At 43.1% G+C, this 21,191-nt stretch overlaps 1 protein-coding gene across 1 annotated transcript in view; it reads right to left on the bottom strand.

Annotated features, from left to right (window-relative positions):
• The window catches only part of LOC122540190 (dynein axonemal heavy chain 6-like), a 1,075,999-nt gene that overhangs the window by 896,029 nt on the left and 158,779 nt on the right, over positions 1-21,191 (bottom strand). Inside the window, exons 22-24 of the mRNA XM_087984706.1 lie at positions 12,892-13,142; positions 9,293-9,524; positions 3,223-3,276 (exon numbers count right to left, since the gene is read on the bottom strand). Coding sequence (XP_087840832.1) covers positions 3,223-3,276; positions 9,293-9,524; positions 12,892-13,142 — 537 coding nt within the window. The remainder of the gene's footprint in view (positions 1-3,222; positions 3,277-9,292; positions 9,525-12,891; positions 13,143-21,191) is intronic.

Here is a 21,191-nt window from a genome sequence, read left to right as displayed (position 1 = left end):
ACCTAAGATTTTGTACTTAGGTACCTTTGTACCCAGGATGGCGCTGGACAGTATTCACTGTACTCCTGTATCCCTGTACATGTGGCAATAAACCCTAATTCTAATTCTAAAACAAAGGAGGCAAGGCGATAGGTGCTACTGAAGGCAGGAATGTAAATATCTGATTCCTCAGCATTACCCCCAGCATTTGCTGAGATCTATGATGTTAATAAATATATTTTTTTACCTGGTTATTAACAAATGCAAACATTCAGAGGTGATGTTATAAGCTCACTGACCCACCAAGCAGTATCTCAATATGATCTTTAAAGAGTTCAGAAATTGGGGCTTTATTTCAAGGACGCCTGAGCAGCAGCTAAACATTAATCATTAGTTATCATTTAATCACATGCTGCATGAATCTGATCATTTCTGATTCCCAAAGAATAATTCCCACATTTCAAAAAAAAATTAATCACTGAGTATAATGGAGCCCATGGGAGCAGGTAGCAAGACATAGGAGAGGGGTATAATATTGGGAGGGAGGGTAGGAAGGTGAGGGGAGTGGCTTTCCCACTGCCTTTCAAACTCCACCCAATTTTATTCAGAAAAGGCTGAGGACAGTATCCCTGTTGGATTCCACGTGAGACTCATGAGTGGCCAAATAATTCCCTCTTCCTGCCATCACTGCTAGTTGAGTTATGGGCAGTGTTCCTGCAGCATCGGGGGTTGGGGATATTCCTGATCAGGCACCCTGTAGTCCACAGACACCTCCCTTCACCCTCACTGAAAGAACAGAGTATATGTTGGACCATGGTAATCTCCCTGATCTTGCAGTCCCAAATCCCAGGCAACATGGGGTCAAATAGTAAAGTCACCATAGTACCACATTCTTATTACAGAGAGCTGACTGGTGTTGAGTTTAACCTGAGATGAAGAGCAAGATTGAGAGTGACAAGGAATTGAACTTGTGCTGTTGGTAACACTCTGTGTCACAAATCAGTCATCCAGCAAACTGTGCTAACTGATCCTGGAGCTCAAATACCACCTTAGGAGCTAATAAAAATTTAAATCTTAAGACAGTAATAAAAAGCTTAATTAAAATATGCTTAATTATGACTGTAACGGCTGTCCCTGAATGATTAAAACAAAAACTGGCCCCACAAATGATTTCTCTTCCGACCTGATGTCTTCAAGCAGTGCCTCATTAGCCCCATTAAACTCAACCCCATGTTGTGCGAACGAAACACAAAGAATATTGCAGAAACGCAGCAGGTCTGACAGCATCTGTGAGCAACACTGGGATCATTGCCATGTTCCTGACTGGCCAATGGCTCATGGAGTTGGGATCTTCAGACTGAAAAGGACAGTAATTGTCCTGGCACATAGCAATGACCTTACTGCTATAGAATTGTAATGGGTGCCCTAAAAGGGATGGACGTAGGGTGTCCCAGATTCCCGGCCACCTATGAGGCCGATGTCTCCAGTACAACACTCAGTCCTGTGTTCACAATCCAATAACTTCTTCAGCTGTTGGTAAATACACTGTGGGGCTTTCAGTTGCATCATCTCTCACAGATGTTTCAGATTTTCACACTCAGGGGAAAAAGGTTACCTCAATGAATGTAAGAAATGTCACAGTTCAGCAAATAAAGAACATTTTAGAAGTAAAGCCCTCTCTACCCTTTTACAGGAAAGCTCTTTCAAACTGCAAGTTCACACTACATTCTCCCTATCAAACATTCCTGGACAGGTACAGTACATTGTTAGATACAGAGTAAAGTTCAATCAACACTGTCCCTGTCACACATTCCCAGGACAGGTACAGCATGATGTTAGATACAGAGTAAAGCTTCTTCAATAATGTCCCAGTCAAAAAATCTCAGGACAGACTCTGTGATGATACTATGGCTTTAAAAGATCTATTTATCCTGGTATTTTTATGATAAGGTTGAGATACAGGTATTGAGCGATCTGTTCCAAACCAATAAGGAAACACGTGAGGCCTTAGGGTCTTTTTGTTAACCTTGGAACATCAGAACCTGCATGAGTGGGTAGGGTCAAGCTCCCACAGAATCAGGATTTTAGTTTAACTTTCAGTAGTTGTTAGGGTCTTGAAGCTGGATGTGAACATTGTTATTTCTCTCTGTTACAGCTAAAAGTTTGAGTTCTCTTCTGCTGCGAGAACTACACATGAGACAATCTGTTTTACTGAATTTGCCTTTGCTAAGGGTGTGTTTATGGTATGTTACTAAATGGAACAGTTGCTGTTTAGAAGCTAAGTATTTAGTTGCTAAATAGAGTAGTAGGGGCATGGAACGCCCTGCCTGCAACAGTAGTAGACTTGCCAACTTTAAGGGCATTTAAATGGTCATTGGATAAACACAGGGATGAAAATGGAATAGTGTAGGATAGATGAGCTTCAGATTGGTTCCACAGGTCGGCGCAACATCACGAGCCGAAGGGCCTGTACTGCGCTGTAATGTTCAATGTTTTATGTTTTATTCTATTATTCTGTTTAGTATTCCAATAGAGTTAAACTATTCCAACTCTTCTTTCTTGTTTGTATTTTAACTGCAATTTAAGAATAAAGTGTGTTTTGCTTCAAGCATAGAAGTTTGTCCAAACAAATTGCATCTGGAAAACAGCCTGAAACTTGCCTTTAAAATAAGAAAAAGTTAGTGTCTAGGTTATCTTCTTCACATTTTTTGAGAGGGCTTGGTCTGATCTATAGCAGTCAGCACATGGTACGATACAAAGTAAAGCTTCCTCTACATTTTTCTCCATCCTACACTCTCAGCACAAGTACAGCAAGGGGTTAGATGGACAGTAAATTTCTCTCTACACTCCCAGGGCAGGTACAGCAATGATTAGATACAGAGTAAAGCTCCTTCTATACTCTCCATCAAACTCTTCCAGGACAGAGACAGCACATTGTTAGATACAGAGCAAAGCTCACTTCACACTGACCCATCTGCTACTTCCTGGGAAGGGACACTCAGATGACACTCTTCATTTCCAATTACAGCAATGTGAACAGCCAGTTGAGAGTAGGGAGACTGAGTCAGAAAGGTATAATGAATCACCAACACATCCAAGGCTTCCTGGGGACTATGGTACACCAGGTTGTTGTGCCACCTTTGGTCAAGTTAGACTTCTGAGGTTCATCAGGGCCAATTAACTCTGATTCCAGGAGAGGTTGATTACTTCACTGATAAAATCTATGCAGGACAGTATGTTTACCTTGTAATCCAGACTTTCAGAGCAGTTGAAGACAACACAATGCTTTCCCAGAGCCTGAAAAACCAAACAATATTTCAGTGTCAAATTGCTCCTGCCATAACGTTGGCTATAATGACCATGAATCCTAACACAGATCACCAATGGACACACACAGTTTTGATTACAAAACACACTGAATGTTAATTACTACACACAAGACTTTTTTTAAGAAAGCACACACATCCAATCATTGACTGGAGATGAAAACTCAGCAGCTGTAGATACAGAGTCTGGTATATCACACCTGATGAAGCCTTAAAAAAGCTCCAAAAAGGGAAAATGCACAATAAACTGAAATTGTAATCTTTTGGGAGTATCTCAGACTGTGAACACAATAATTAAAGAAGCATCAGTCCAACCAAGAGGCCTATTTATATTTCCCCTCACCCCTTTCAAGAACATATAGAGACAAGTGTTAGAAGTGCTTCAGCCCTGGTCTGTGTGTATTCGTGGCCTGACATCCTAGTTTATAGATTGGAATGCTGTTAAGGTCACGGTTCATAGAACACCCTTGCATTACAGGTGAATAAAAGGGGAAAACAAACTCTCTCTCACTCTGAGTGCAGCCGGTCTGCCACTGCCAAAAGGAATGAGGAACAAAACCCTTAGTGCCAAGAATTTTGAAACAGACTGGTCATCTGCCAATGTCAGTGCCACTGGTAAAGCCGACTGCAACTGCCTCAACTTTTAATTATCTGCTTTTCACAAACCATTCAGAGACTGATTGTTTTTTATTAATTGTTTCTATTTTTGGATTTGCCTCATTTCTACACTGTGGGTATGAGTGTTACATTACTATTTACTCCCCCATTCAATAATAAGCTCACTCCTCCCGATATATCAAGAAAGGCTTTGGTCCCTTTTAAAACCCAAGTTAATTTGGATGTGCCAGAAAGGTGACCACACAATAAGTGCACAGAATAAAATTATCCCTTGAGATGAACCTGGGGTGGAGACTTTGTTCATCCTTCCCCACCTGGCAGCTGAACAGCGGTTTGAACTGTAACAAATTAGGAAACCCCACTTGGAGATTGGTCATAACAACCTTTACAAATAAATCACTGAGTTGCCCTCAGTTGGACTTCTGTGACCATTTCTAGATTGTATCAAGTCTTTAGAGAACACGCAGGGGAGACTTATTAGAATGGAACTGGGGACAAAGAAGTTCAGTTATTTGGAGAACTCATGACAAGCTTTAAGACTTACAGACGCTTTCCCGCTTAAAAGCTTCATCATCAAACTGGTGTTGGTGGGCCAGGCACAGGCAGCAGTGAGGAGGTGGCTGTGGAGGGGAACCACCTCAGCGGTGGTGGATGGTGACTTCACCGTTGGTTGGGCCCGATGTAGAGAGGGGTGAGGTGGTGAGTACAGGTGTCATTGAGATGCGCTTGATGATGGGCTGATGGACTCTATGCTATATCTTTCTAATTTCTTTTCTTATTCTTAAACTATTCAAAATGGGGCCAGATCATAGTGACAGTGGAAAAGCATTTCAATGTATTTTACTGTTTATCTCACTGTGATATACACAAAAATGAAACAATTCATTCATTCACTAAGTCTCATTCTATCCTGCTATATCCCGAGCTGTACCACAGAGAAGGACAAAAGCAGTAGGTACACAGGAGGACACCATCACATGCATGTTTCCCTCCAAATCACTCGCCATCCTGATTTGGAATGATCCTACATTGATATTGGGTCAGAATTGTGGAATTCCCTCCTTACAACACCGTGGGTGCCTTCATCCCCAGCCCCAACCATCAGCTGCAGGGGTACATTAAAAGCAGCTCATCATCACCTTTTCAAGGGCAATTAGGAATGAGTAATAAATGCTGGCCCAGGCAGCAAAACCCACAGCCATGAATAAAGAAATAGGCTACCTGGATGGGCCAGGGGACTTGACAATTTGATCCCTGGTCTTCAAGGGTGTAGTTATGAGAAGAGATTATGCAAATTAGGCCTGTCTTCTCCAGAATTTAAAAGGGTTAAGGGTGATCTGATAGAGATCTTCAAGATATTAATAAGAAAAGACAGGAATTTGTTTTCATTGAAATTCATAGAATCGTTACGATGTGGAAACAGGCCATTTGGCCCAACAAGTCTACACCAACCCTCTGAAGAGTATCCTCCCAGACCCATTCCCCTAACCTATTACTCTACATTTCCCTGACTAATCCACCTAACCTACACACCTCTGAATACTATGGGCAATTTAGCATGGCCAATTCACCTAACCTGCACATTTTTGGACTGTGGGAGGAAACTCTCGCAGACATGGGGAGAATGTGCAAACTCCACACAGCCCAAGGCTGGAATCGAACCCTGGCACTGTGAAGTAGCAGTACTAACCACTGAGCCACCGTGCCACACAATGGAAAGATACATTTCCACAAGATTATAGAACTAGGGAGTCTAGTCTAAAAAGTGGGGCCAGACCATTCAGGAGATACGTTAGGGAGCACTTTTACACTCCAAGGGTAGGAGCGGTTTGGAACTCTCTTCAGCTGTTGATGCTGGATCACTTGTTAATTTTAAATCAGAGATTGATTAAATTCTGAATGGATTAAGTTCTGGAGAAGGGGTCACTGGACCTGAAATGTTAACTCTGCTTTGTTTCCACAGATGCTGCCAGACCTGCTGAGTTTTTGTTTTTGTTTCTGACTTCCAACATCCACAGTTCATTGGTTTCTCATTGAGATTAAACTCTCCTGAAGTAAAGGTATGAAGGGGTGTGGGCCAAAGGTGGGTATATGGAGTTAGGCCACACGTCAGCCACCATTTTGTTGAATAGTGGAACAGGCTGAAGGGGCTGAATGACCTCCTCCTGTTTCTATGTTCCTAACTGGAGGTTGAGAAGGGGAGCAGCTTCTTTCCCTGGATCCCTTTAAAAGTGTTATCAGCATTCTATCTGCTTTTGATGGTGGTGTTTGTGGCTCAAAATCAGAGCAAACAGAATACAATAACCATCCCCAGTTTAACTCAAGGTGTCTATTCCTGTCTTGTTACACACCATGTGAGAACCAATGGCATTAGCTTTCGACTCAATGAACCACTGTGTCAGTATTGCTGTCCGCGTCTCATGGTGTTAGTTGTACAACAGACTCAGGCAGCACCATTGTGTCTCAGCTTCTCTCAGACTGAGCGAACCCATTTGCTCATTGAATAAAACATGCCGCTAATTAATGAGGAAAGCCAGTCATAGTCTTGCCAAGCCAATTAGGTAATGTTGCAGTTACTGACAATAGTTACTGTCACCAGCTTCTGACATAAAGTGATGTGATTCAAGTAAACGTTTGGGACTCTGAAGGGAAACAATTTACATCATCTATTGTGGGGAGACAGCAACAGAAAAAGATGGAGTGAGGCAGAGGAACGGGAACGGGAGAATATATTCTCCCTGAGGGTAATTAAGTGTCAGCAGGGAAGGATATTGAATGGACAGAATAAATGATAACAAGGGATAATGAGATACGTTTCTAAGAAAGAAGATTCATATGGTGATAACAATAATAACTTGCATTTCTAGAGCATCTTTTAGATGAAAATCATTCAGTTCATCATGTTTGCACCAACTCTCAAATGAGCATTTCATTGAGGGTCATTGTTCTTCCATCTTCCTGTAAACTTGCACAAACACTTCTTTTGAATGCCTTAATTAAACCTGCCTCGACCACACTCTCAAACAGGCATTCCAGACCCTTAGCATATGCTGCAGGAAAAAGGCCGTCCAAATGATTTTGAATATTACAATCAGATCTTCTCTCACCTTTTCCTTCTTCAAGGGGAGCAGTCCCGGCTTCTCCAATTTTTCTCCCTAACCGAACCTCAACCCAGGAACCATTCTTTCACATTTTTTCTGTACTCTCTCCAGCGCGTTCACATCTTTTCTAAAGTGAGGCACTCAAAACTGGGCACAATATTCCCTCTGAGGCTAAACCAATGTCTTACATGAGTTCAAAATAACCTCCTTGCCCTTGCATTCGATACTCCTGCTGATGAAGTCTAGGTTACCGTCTGCTTTATTAACAATGTCTCTCCACATGTACTTTCACCTTTATTGAATAGTCATTTGGAATTACAGAACTTGACTATTGCTGAAAAAATGCTTTTGGATTGAGGCTTTTCATTTTGCACTCAACAGGACCATTTGCAAGAATCTCAAGTCAAGGGGAAAACCAATTTGCTTACAGCTTGAAAGGAGAGTGCCATCTGTTTTACTCGTGGACCATAATTATTTACAGGCGATGCCATGGAGGATGAGACAGTTAATGATGATTGACAGTTAACAGGCTTCTTGTGTCTGAATTCCCTCCTGTTTCACAAGGGCCTGGTTAGCATCTCCATCCATGGTAAAGACAGATGCAAACTATTCATTCCTCCATGAGTAAATTCCCTGTTCTGTTCTCTGGTCAGCTCCACTCTTCCTTCTACATCCTCTTATTATTTACATGGCAATAGTAGACTTTGGAATTCCCTTTTGTGTTAGTTGTCAGTCTCTTTTGACATTTCCTCTTTGCTTCTCTTACCTGTTTCCTCAGAGCATCTACATTTAGCCTGTTTCTCAATTGTATGTTCTGCCTGACATCTGCCACAAGTCCATGTTTTCTTTTTAATCATAATTCCTACCTTCTTTGTCAACTAGGCCTCTGGACATGTTTGCCTTATGCCTCCTGTTGAAGGGAATATACTTTAACTGTGGCTGAACCATCTCTTCTTTACATGTTCCACAACTTCTTTTCCTGCCAGTTTTTGACTCTAATTTATTCAACCCACATCTATTCTTTACCCATTGAAGATTGCTTTCCATACGAATTATTCTTACTCTGGACTATTCATTACCCCTTTTCATAGTTACCCTGAATCTTATGATACAGTAATCGCTTCCCCCCCACATACTCCACATTGTCATTTGATCTACTTGGCTCATCTCAGTCAGGCGAACCAGGGCCTAGCAGTATTTCCTTTCTCTTTGGGCTGCAAACACAGTGCTGGAGGAAATTCTCCTGAAAATACTTTAAGAATACTTTTCCTTCACAGCTCCTTACACTAACATTATCCCAGTCTGTATTCATTAAGTAAAGATGTAAAGGGATACTGTTCAAAGGCAGGAATATGGAGTTAAGCCACAGATCATCCATGATCCCATTAAATGGTAGAACAGCCTTGAGGGTCTGAATGGCCTATTCCTACTTTCCTATGGTGTGGAGATGCCTTACATATAACCTCACCACACTGTTCTGTATCTGTCAACTCTTCCTTAATGTCCTGTTTTGACGCCATCATCTTGATAACTTGTTATGATCATTGTTAAAAATCACACAACACCAGGTTATAATCCAACGGGTTTAATTGCAAGCACACTAGCTTTCGGAGCGACGCTCCTTCATCTCCGAATCATTGTTATGATCGCTCTACCGGAATTAGGGTAGAGCAGTTTTGGATTACTTGTTACTTTGGTTAGACCCTTGGTTACATATCATCCTCTTCCAGCCGCTTGGTTTGTCTCCAGCTCCACATTTTGTTAAATTTTTTGTAATTATCTCTCCGCCTCAATTAATCGGATTGTAGGTCATCCTTTCACTTTCTGTTCAGCTCACACTGTCGGACACTTTTGATCACCTGCAGAGACTTATTATTCTGCCTGTCAACACTTCACTCACACTCCAGAGGTCTTTGATTTCTCTGCCTTTAAATTCTGGGCCTGCGTGCTTCTCTTCACTTCATCTGATCCGAAAGCTTGTGATTTCAAATAAACCTGTTGGACTATAACCTGGTGACTTCTGACCCTTATTTTGCTACAAATTTGCTCCTACATGTTCTATGTTTCAATCAGACATAATTTACTAGTCTAACATTTGGAAAGGAAACTAACTTATTGGTCATAATATTGATTTTCATGCACTCTGTTTAGTCTCAATTTGTGAAAGCCTCCATTAAAATTGCAGGCATTGGAATTGGAGGTGGATTTCAAGGGTCAGTGATTTGGGAAAGATAACGTTCTAATCGCTGTATCACACTAGACTCTTACTTTGGCAAGGTCTTTCACAGTTGCTGTTTTGCCAGTTCCTGTTGGTCCCGCAGGCGAGCCTCCAAGGTTCAGGTGCAGGGCTCCGGTCAGAGTTAGCCAGCAGCGGTCAGTGAGTGGCGTGATTACTAATCGGCGCGAGCAGCCGAGATACTCATAGCCATAGGTGAAGGAGCTGTTGCCCTGGACCACATAGCAAGTGTTGTTCTGCATGTTCCACTCATAGCGCAGCTGCCTGAAATACAGATTTTCTGTCAGTGCTACTCCATGGGTTTCAAACACAAAACATTTTGATAGGATGACATTGACCCCAAGACCAACCTGCACAAATTGTCACAATGCATTTTCAGAATATGTCCAGTACACACAAAGCTACATCAGCAGATTGGCAGGTACTGTTCTGTGTGGATACCAAACTCTGCTCAATTTTATTTCATAACGGTAAGTAGAGACTGACAGATTACCTTTGTATGTCATCTCAGGTTACACAGAAACAGACTAGGCTGAATCTCAGGGTTTTAAGTGTGAGTTGCATTGAATTTTTTGGAGGGTTTTCACCATGAGGCCTTGCCTCACCAAACTCACCTCATTAACAACCTTTCCTGCCTCTCTGGCATTCCTCACATCTGATTCTAGCCCCATTTAATCATGTACTGTAACCAAAATAATTTGCCAGTGCCAAGATATCTGCAGAAACTGAACAACATCCCCGGTGCTAGTGCCATCTTTAAATGCCCATTGTGCCCCTGAGCATGCACTGTCAGTCTGTAGCTGCTCTACATTGTTCCTGACAATAGCCCCAGACATGCTAAACAGGGCAAGTTGACACCATGCCTTGCAGGTAGGGACCTGGACGTCCAGCCGCACAGTGGGGTGCCCTTCTCCTAGGACCAGCAATGAAGGCCATGACACCAGAACTTGTCTGAGTATCGTCCTCAGGTTAGTACAATCTGGAGGAATAGCTAGACTGTAGGAAGAAGGTCAATGACCTTTACTACTCCACCAGCATAAATGCTACCCTCTTCCCTTTCATACCAGACACTTGCTGTGTCTGTGCTATGGAACCTACCTGCCAGCAAGGCTCATACACTATCACTTTCCCTAATGCCTGCAACATCTTCTCTCATTCACAGTTACCCACCCCAATCCTGACTGCACTAACCTTACACACCCTCTGCACTGCCTGCTCAATGCTCAGGATATCTCCCCATCTGCACCAACAGGAACATCAGTTCCACCTGTCATGATTGGAATGGAGGTCAGGCAGAGTTTCCTCATAGAATAAGAGTTCCCTGATCCAATCAGGAAGCCCTGGCTGACAGAAATAAACAGGAGTGTCAGAGGTTTTGTTCACCCTGAGAGCTGGCTCTAAGGTAGCTGGATCAGTGTCAAGGACTCTCCATGTGTAAAGAAAGGGGGACTTGGTGATGGGATACCGGCCTCTGTTAAAGTTATTTCACCACCCACTTCCATCTCCAGTTGAAGCTGCCTGTCTCTCATGCCAGGAGGAAAACAGCTATTAGAAGGGCAGAAAGAGTCAAGTTGGATGGTGACATGTCCTTATAAGATTCTGCACAGTGCTTTGTTTTCTTCTCTCTAATTCTCATGTAAATATTAGAGGATGTGTACCAGTACATTTCAGGAACTGACTGAGGATTAAACACTGTACTATATAGTTGTAATAAAGTAGTGATTATATCACATACTGCCAAATACACCATACACAGAGAATTCAGGAAAACATGAAAAATAAACCAATGTTAGCTTTGACTGCGAAACCATGGAAGAATTGAAAAGACATATTATCTGGCTATAGTTAATGCTCCCTCAATTTAACGTTACTGAAAGTGCCAACATACCTAAAGCATGAGTAACCTGAATTGAGGACTACGACTGCTAAAACATCAGGGAGATTGACATAAAATGTTTGAAAGTGTTCCAGTAATAAAATTAAAATACAACAAAATCAGTCATTATAATTATAATTTGAATCTGATCCTCTAAATACTAAAAAATACACAAATTAACTTCATCCACCTACAGAATCACTTTGAAGCTGTGAAATTTGACTGGTGCAGTAACTAATACTTGACTGGTCAGCAGAGATCAAACATCCCTTTCTCTGGTGATGTTCTTCTGTCAGACGTTGTACAGAGAGCAGTTCTGCCAAATTTTTGACAAGCTTACCACCAGGCAGTGTGGATATCGAAATAGCTTCCATTAAGACGTGGGCTCAGTGGGGTTCCTGACCTTCACCTCTGGGCCCAGAGCTGAATTTGAGCTACAAATCCTCCCTGGATTACCCTGGAGTAGCCAGTAATTAAAGATTAATCTCCAGGACATCAGTGGGAGCAATCAAAGGAAATCCATACAGCTGTTATTAACAATGCTTCTGTTTTTAAACTTTGTACAATCTGTTGTACTGAAGACAGGTTGTGAATGGTCTGTTGTGAATAGAGCATAGAACAATACAGCACAGAACAGGCCCTTTGGCCCTTGATGTTGCGCCAATCTATGGATTAATCTAAACCCATCCCCCTATACTATCCATCATCATCCATATGCTTATCTAAGAATTGTTTGAATCTCCCTAATGTGGCTGAGTTAATTACATTGGCCATGCCCTTACCACTCTCTGAGTAAAGAGCCTTCCTCTGACATCTGTCTTAAATCTATCACCCCTCAACTTGTAGTTATGCCCCCTTGTACAAACTGACGTCATCATCCTAGGAAAAAGACTTTCACTGTCTACCCTATCTAATCATCTTGTATGCCTCTATCAAATCCACTCTTAGCCTTCTTCTTTCCAATGAGAACAGACTGAAGTCTCTCAGCCTTTCCTCATAAGATCTTCCCTCCAGACCAGATTTGATAGTCAAGAGTCATCGAAAGGGTTGATAAAGAGGTTTCTAACTTTGCAATGACTGTGGAAGAATAGGATGCCATGGAGATGAACAAACCTGGTGATCAATGTCAAGAATGTGAGAGTAGAAGAAAACACAGAGAAATCAGAGAAATAGGAGGAAAGCTAGGAATGGAGCTCTGTGAAAATGGCTAACCAATGGTCAGAGAGCAGAGCAGGGTGGACGCTGTGCCAGGGTGGTGTTTGAACATATTGAGGAGAAAGTGAGGGCTGCAGATGCTGGAGATCAGAGCTGAAAATGTGTTGCTGGAACAGCGCAGCAGGTCAGGCAGCATCCAGGGAACAGAAGAATCGACGTTTCGGGCATAAGCCCTTCTTCAGGAATGAACATATTGAGGCTGGATATGTTGATAATCATTGACAAACCTCCAGGGGTAAGTCCTATCAGGGTAAGCCCCACCATCCCAAGCTCCCAAGCTCCATTGTAAGTCGGATCCTGTGTAAAGTTCCTTAGCTGATGATGCTAACCAGTCAATGCATTTTTTTCTCTGGTCCTGCCTGTACCCTGGGTGCACAGGATTTAGCTGTGGTGCTACAGAAACCCACCAGCTGGTATCAAAATTAAATAAATCTCATCTGAATGCCACATACAAATAGGGTCAAAGATTTTAAACGTCTCCCTTCCCTCACCCCAAACATTTGACAGAAACAATACCTGTCATTTGAGGTTAGTTAATACCTGATCCATTCAAAGTCGTCTTCTCTGACGATCTTCTTGGCAATGAGCTCACTCAGCACATCGCGACAGTGCACAATGATGGTCAGGAGAGTCTCGAGCACTGTTTCCTGGAAAGCCCGCAGTGGTGTAGACATGAGCTCTGCCAATACATCCAGCCTACTTATCAGCACCAGACGGGTATTCTGCAATTGGCTGTGCGGTCTGGGTCCATTGAAACACTTCTTACATTTCCGATTGAACATTATCTGACTCTGCACCAACAAACACAAAGAATGGCTACATTCACACTCGAAGATCTTGTATTTCTTGCTTTAAATGCAAAATTAAATGCCACAAAATAAACTAGTGACCCTGGAGACTTTAGAATTGGTCCTATTGTGTGATTTTCTGGAGGCATAGAGGAGGGGTAGTTCAGAAGCAACCTGGTGAATACTCCAAAAAGGAAACTTTGCAGGGATACAGGGAAAGAACAAGGAATAGCACCTACCTGGATAAAAGTTGTCTCAGAGGCATAATGGATGGGCTTCGAGCTAATGGAGGTTTCAATTGCTGGCTAGAGAGGCAGTGAAAGCCCCAGTGCCTCTTCCAGAGGAGGCTCCCTCATACAGATGTCAATCAGGCAATTGCCAGGGCACCACAGGCCTAGAATCAAGACCCAGAAGTCCCCAAACAGTGAGAGTTGGTCACCAATCAGAGGCTGGCATTGATTGGGCTCAGCGGTATCCCAGAAGAGTTTCCCAAAGTGCTGGAATTGCTGAGGAGCCAGGATAAAGGTACGCGATGTTGGACTAAAGTTGGGGTCAGATAGCTGGACGTCAGGTCAGCTGGCTGGCTCCCATCAGGAACTCTCCAGCCCCTAAATCAGTCCCTGCCTTTGACTGAGGGACTCCAGCCCCTCTCTACAACGTGATGATAAGCAATTGGAGGGTCTGGTGACAGGTCTGATTCTATCTGGCAGTGGGACAGTGGGATGAAGTTTTAAATGATCCTTAATCTGCCTCACAAGGATCTCAGTTGACAGTGGAGCATGAGGTTTACCGTGAGCCTTCCCGCCCAGAGCTGAGTTCCAGTAGGATTGGGAAGGTGGGATTTAGGTACACTGCTGACATGCTGCCCTCCCTATCTCCCAGCACACCACCTCCTGGAGTAGAAAATTCCCTTTTACCATGGAATCAATTTCAGGAAAGGTGAAAGGTCCAAATGAATGGCATAAAACTGAAATTGGGTCATTTATTCACAGAATTTGCCAAGTTTTCTTCAAGTGGCCAGTGAGTTATAACTTTTTTTTAACTTTACACAATGAATGGAAAAGCTGTAAAGTCTGAATCAAAGCATGAGGCTCATAAATCATTGTGTGTATGTAAGTGTTTCCATTGTTTCAAACCGACATCCAATAACTCACACAAACATTACTGGCCCACTGGTCTACTTAGTGAAATTCTATAGTAACCTCTCTGATTTTGTCTGGGTGGTTGATACAGATCATAATCAAGGCACTCCAGTTCCACAGACATATAGAGATCAGTGTTGATGAGCCTCTGGCACCACTTTGACATGCCAGTGGTGACAATGCAGCATCTTTCAACACCCAAAACGTTGCTGTCTGAGTAATACAGTCTATTTCAACTCAGCCTAACACATTCAGGCCTGGGTTTGAATTCAATAAAATTTGGATTGACATAGTGCCTCACCTTCCCACTGCTCAGTGGGAATATCACAGGGTAGTCACTCTTCAAGCTTGGAAAATGCTTTCCAATTGCTACCTCCATCCAAGACCCCTTTGTTATATGTTGGCAGCTCCCTGCCCCATCCAAGCCATTTACTACCAATACCCTTATCACAGCCAGGCAAGACCATTAGAAAAGTTCCCTGGCCATCATCCATGTCCACTGACCTCAGTATATCATTAAATCCCATACCAAATCTTGTGTGCCCATTAACAATGTGTGTTGTCACAACACTGACAGGGGCAGAGCACTGATAATCAAGCCCCATTACTCCATGAATCTTCACAAATGTACAAAGCAAAGTTAAGGTCACTATAGTCTCAGAGAACCATAGGGCTGCTTGCTCATTAGAGAAGGAATCGACTGCTGGCATAAACAACCAATTGAATCACTAAATGGTTAACTTGCCTGACTTCTATACTGTCTAGGACAAATGACACATGTCAGGTTTCATCAATAAACAAAAAAGTATATTGATTTGAAACAAATTTATCCTTTAGTAAGTGGAGAGAACAGATTATTAATGACTGCACTGTAAATGTAACCCCCATTCTATTTCAATGCAAACAGATACATTCATTCACAAACAGCCCTGCAGAAATTTGGATGGTCAGAAATCACAGGCAAAAAGGAACAAATTCTCACAGAATCATACTGAGCAGAAAAGGCCCTTTGGCCCATCAAGTCTACACCCATACATGAGAAAGGCCTGACATTCAAACCAAACTCAGCACTTGGCCCACAGCCTTGAATATTATGTCAAGTGCTCATCCAGGTACTTTTTAAAGGATGTGAGGCAACTCGCCCCGACCACTCTCCCAGTGCAGGAGTGTGCTGGCAACAACTGTTTCATATCATAGGATTTTAGTTGAGTTCAAAGTCTCAACTACTAAACATTCTCTGTCATAGTTTCGAGAAGGCTGAACTCCCACAGCTAATCCTGTGTTGGATCTCCTCGTCATAGTTTCATAGATTCACCTCCCTTATGGAATCCAACTCTTTTGTCCGTGTTTGAACCCAGGCTGTAATGAGGTCAGGAGCTGAGTGGCCCTGGGGAATCCCAAACTGGGCGTCACTGAGCAGATTATTGCTGAGCAGGTGTCACTGTGGATGACACTTTCCATGATGATCAAGAGTAGACAGATGGGGTGGTAATTGGCTGGGTTGGATTTGTCCTGGTTTTGTGAACAGGACATATGTAGTAATTTTCCACACTGTTGGATATATGCCAGTGTGCAACTGTACTGGGACAGCTTGGCTAGGGGAGTGGCAAGTTCTGGAGCATAAGTTTTCAGTAATGTTGTCGCTGTATCCAGTGTCTCCAACCATTTATTGATATCACATGAAGTGAATGAAATTGGCTGAAGACAGGTATCAGTGATACGAGGGACCACTGGAGGAAGCTGAGATGGATCATCCACTAGGCACTTCTGACTGAAGATTGTTGCGAAAGCTTCAGCCTTATCTTTTGCACTGATGTACCGGGCTCTCCCATCATTGAGGATGGAGATATTTGTAGAACCTCCTCCTCCAGTGACTTATAGAGTCATAGAGATATATAGCACGGAAACAGATCCTTCGCTCTAACTCATCCATGCCAACCAGATATCCTAAATAAATCTAGTCCCATTTGCCAGCACTTGGCCTAAATCCCTCCAAACCCTTCCTATTCATATACCCATCCAGAACTGGCAGTTCACTCTGTCCATGTACCATCCTCTGTCTGATACAGTTGCCCCTGAGGTCACTTTTAAATCATTCCCCTCACCCTAAACCAATGCCCTCTAGTTTTGGACTCCCCCACCCCAGGGCACAGATTTTGTCTATTCGCCCTATCATGATTTTATAAACCTCTATAAGGTCACCCTTCAGCCTTTGACACTCCAGGGAAAACAGCCCCGGCTTATTCAATTTCCCTCTTTAGCTCAAGCCCTCCAACCTTGGGAACATCCTTGTAAATTTTTTCTGAACCCTTTCAAGTTTCACAACATCCTTCCTATAGCAGGGAAACCAGAATTGCATGCAGTATTCCAAAAGTGGTCTAACCAATGTCCTGTACAGCTGCAACATGACCTTCCAACTCCTTTACTCAATGCATTACTAATAAAGGCAAGCATACCAAATGCCGTCTTCATCATCCTGTCTACCTGCAACTCCACTTTCAAGGAACTATGAACCTGCACTTTGAGGTCTCTTTGTTCAGCAACACTCCCCAGGACCTTACCATTAAGTGTATAGGTCCTGCCCTGATTTGCCTTTCCAAAATGCAGCACCTCACATTTATCTAAATTAAATTCCATCTGCCACTCCTTGGCTCATTAGCCCATCTGATCAAATCCCGTTGTACTCTGATGTAACCTTCTTCACTGTCCAATACACCTCCAATTTTGGCGTCATCTGCAAACTTACTAACCATACCTCTTATTTCAACATCCAAATCATTTATATAAATGATAAAAAGCAGTGGACCCAGCAAAGTTGTTTAATTGTCCACCATCATTCAGGACTTGATGTGGCCCGACTGCAGAGATTAGATCAGATCTATTGGTTGTGGGATCGCTTAGCTCTGTCTATCACTTGCTGCCGATGCAGTTTGGCATTCAAGTAGTCAGAGAGTAGTAAGGGTATGGAATGCTTTGCCTGCAACGGTAGTAGATTTGCCAACTTTAAGTACATTTAAGTCATCATTGGACAAGCTTATGGACGTACATAGAAGAGTGTAGGTTAGATGGGCTTCAGATTGGTATGACAGGTCGGCGCAACATCAAGGGCCGAAGGGCCTGTACTGCACTGTAATGTTCTATGTTCTATAGTCCTGTTTAGTAGCTTCACCAGATTGACACCTCATTTTCAGGTCTGCCTGGTGCTGCTCCTGGCATGCCGTCCTGCATTCTCCATTGAACCAGGGTTAATCCCCTGGTTTGATGGTAATGCTTGAGTGGGGGATATGCCAGGCCATGAGGTTCCAGACTGTGTCTTATGGATGCCCAGTCTTGAATTGCTAGGTAGAAATAGAGCATAGAAATTAGAACAGTACAGCACAGTACAGGCCCTTTGGCCTTTGATGTTGTGCCAACCTTTTATCCTAATTTAAGATCAGACTAACCTACATACCCTTCATTGTACTATCTTCCATTTACCTATCCAGGAGTTGCTTAAATGTCCCTAAAATATCTGACTCTTCTATCACCACTGGCAGTGCATTCCACACACCCACCATCCTCTGTGTAAAGAACGTATCTCTGACATCTCCCCTATACCTTCCTCCAATCCCTTAAAATTATGGCCCCTTGTGATAGCCATTTCTGCCCTGGTAAAAAGTCTCTGGTTATCCACTATGCCTCTCATCATCTTGTACACCTCTATCAAGTCACCTCTCATCCTTCTTTGCTCCAAGGAGAACAGTCCTAGTTCCCTCAACCGTTCTTCAGAAGACATGCCCTCCAGTCCAGGTAGCAACCTGGTAAATCTGCTCTGCACCCTCAATGACGTTTCCACATCCTTCTGATAATGAGGCGAACCAGAACTGAACACAATATTCGAAGTGTAGTCTAGCCAGGGCTCTATAGAGCTGCAGCATAACCTCGCAGCTCTTAAACTCAATCCCCCTGCTAATGAAAACCAAAACACCATACACCTTCTTAACAACGCTATCAACTTGGGTGGCCACTTTGAGGAATCTGTGGATGTAGATCCCAATCCTCTGTTCCTCCATACTGCCAAGAATCCTGCCTTTAACCCTGTATTCTGTATTCAAATTCGACCTTCCAAAGTGAATCACTTCACACTTTTCCAGGTTGAACTCCATCTGCCACTTATCAGCCCAGCTCTGAATTCTGTCAATGTCCCATTACAACCTACAACAGCCCTCCACACTATCCACAACTGTACCAACCTTCATGTCATCAGCAAACTTACTAACCCACCATTCCTCTTCCTCATCCAAGTATTATAAAAGAGCAGAGGTCCCAGAACAGATCCCTGCGAAGCAGCACTGGTCACCAAGTTCCAGGCTGAATACTTTCCATCTACTACCACCCTCTGTCTTCTATGGGCCAGCCAATTCTGTATCCAGACAGCCAGATTTACCTGCATCCTACATCTTCTTACTTTCTGAATGAGCCTTCCATAGGGAACCTTATCAAATGCCTTGCTAAAATCCATATACACCATATCCACTGCTCTACCTTTATCAACGTGTTTTGTCACATCCTCAAAGAATTCAATTAGGCTTGTGAGGCATGACCTGCCCCTCACAAAGCCATGCTGACGATCTTTAATCAAACTATGGTTTTCCAAATAATCATAAATCCTGTCTCTTAGAATCCTCTCCAATACTTTGCCCACCATAGATGTAAGATTGAATGGTCTGTAATTCCCAGGATTATCCCTATTCCCTTTCTTGAACAAGGGAATAACATTTGCCACCCTCCAATCATCTGGCACTATTCCAGTGGACAGTGAGGACACAGAGATCATTGCCAAAGGCACAGCAATCTCTTCTCTCACTTCCTGTAAAAACTTTGGCTATATCCTGTCTGACCCAGGGGATTTATCTACTCTTGTGTTTTGCATTGTTTTTAGCACATCTCCTTCCTAACATCAACCTATTCAAACATATCAGCCTGTTTCATACTGTCCTCACAAATGACAAATTCCTTCTCACTAGTGAATACTGAAGCAAAGTATTCATTAAGGACTTCCCCTACCTCCTCCGACTCCAGGCACAGGTTCCCTACATTATCCCTGATCGACCCTACCCTCACTCTGGCCATCCTCTTGTTCCTCACATAAGTGTATAATGCTTTTGGGGTTTTCCTTAATCCTACCCACCAAGGCTTTTTCATGCCGCCTTCTAGCTCTCCTAAATCCATTCTTCAGTTCTTTCCTGGCTACCTTGTAACCCTCGAGAGCCATGTCTGATCCTTGCTTCCTCAATCTTAAGTAAGTTTCTTTCTTCTTCTTGACTAGATGTCCCACCTAAACACAAGTAGAAAGCAGGACATAACATCAGCACTTCACTGGATGATGTTACTTAGTATGGTGACGAAACATCTGAGAACTCCAGCTCAGTGAGCAAACTTACATCCAGATGTTCTACATCTCTTGTAATCCAAGGTTCCTTCATCCTACTACCCCTTCCTTGCCTCAGTGGGACAAACCTACCCAGCAGCAAGTGCTTCCTAAACAACTTTCACATTTCTGCTGTGCATTGCCCTGAGAATGTCTGTTCCCAATTTATGCTCCACAGTTCCTGCCTAGTAGTATTGCAACTCCCCCTCCCCCAATTAAATACTTGCCCATACCATTTGCTTGTATCCCTCTCCATGACTATAGTAAAGGTCATGGAGTTGTGATCACTATCACCGAAATGCTCTCCCACTGAGAAATCTGACATCTGTCCTGGCTCATTACCAAGCACCAAATCCAATATGGCCTCCCCTTTATTCTGTCTATCTACATATTGATTCTGGATCAGTGGTGCTGGAAGAGCACAGCAATTCAGGCAGCATCCGAGGACAGGCAAAATCGACGTTTCGGGCAAAAGCCCTTCATCAGGAATAAGGGCTTTTGCCCGAAACGTCGATTTTGCCTGTCCTCGGATGCTGCCTGAATTGCTGTGCTCTTCCAGCACCACTGATCCAGAATCGATATGTAGATAGACAGAATAAAGGGGAGGCCATATTGGATTTGGTGCTTGGTAATGAGCCAGGACAGATGTCAGATTTCTCAGTGGGAGAGCATTTCGGTGATAGTGATCACAACTCCATGACCTTTACTATAGTCATGGAGAGGGATACAAGCAAATGGTATGGGCAAGTATTTAATTGGGGGAGGGGGAGTTGCAATACTACTAGGCAGGAACTGTGGAGCATAAATTGGGAACAGACATTCTCAGGGCAATGCACAGCAGAAATGTGGAAGTTGTTTAGGAAGCACTTGCTGCTGGGTAGGTTTGTCCCACTGAGGCAAGGAAGGGGTAGTAGGATGAAGGAACCTTGCTTTTATTCCTGATGAAGGGCTTTTGCCCGAAACGTCGATTTTGCCTGTCCTCGGATGCTGCCTGAATTGCTGTGCTCTTCCAGCACCACTGATCCAGAATCTGGTTTCCAGCATCTGCAGTCATTGTTTTTACCTCTATCTACATATTGAGTCAGGAATTCCTCCTGGACACACCTGACAAATCTGCTCCATCCAAACTATTTGCACTAAGGAGATCTGTTTGAAGTCTGTCCCATTTAGTATGGCGATAGTGCCACATAACCCGATGGAGGGTATTCTCAATATTCAGGTGGGACTTCGTCTCCACAAGAACTATATGACCATAAGACACAGAATTTATAGCAAAATATTACTGTAATGATATATTGAACAAACCTGGATTGTCATGGACACATGTCTGCAGCTGGCAGATTGGTATGGATGAGGACAGGTATATTTTTCCCTTTTGTTGGTTACCTCGACCCAGTCGAGCAGCTATGTCCTTTTGGACCCGATCAGCTCAATCAGTAGTGCTGCTGCTGAGCACCCTTGGTAGTGGACATTGAAATCCCCCACCCAGAGTACATTTTA

This window comes from Chiloscyllium plagiosum, unplaced genomic scaffold (assembly GCF_037043375.1).
Source record: "Chiloscyllium plagiosum isolate Xiang-an unplaced genomic scaffold, Cpla_swu_hap1 HiC_scaffold_3, whole genome shotgun sequence".
Classification (NCBI taxonomy): domain Eukaryota; kingdom Metazoa; phylum Chordata; class Chondrichthyes; order Orectolobiformes; family Hemiscylliidae; genus Chiloscyllium; species Chiloscyllium plagiosum.
This window is presented reverse-complemented; position numbering and strand designations above follow the sequence as displayed.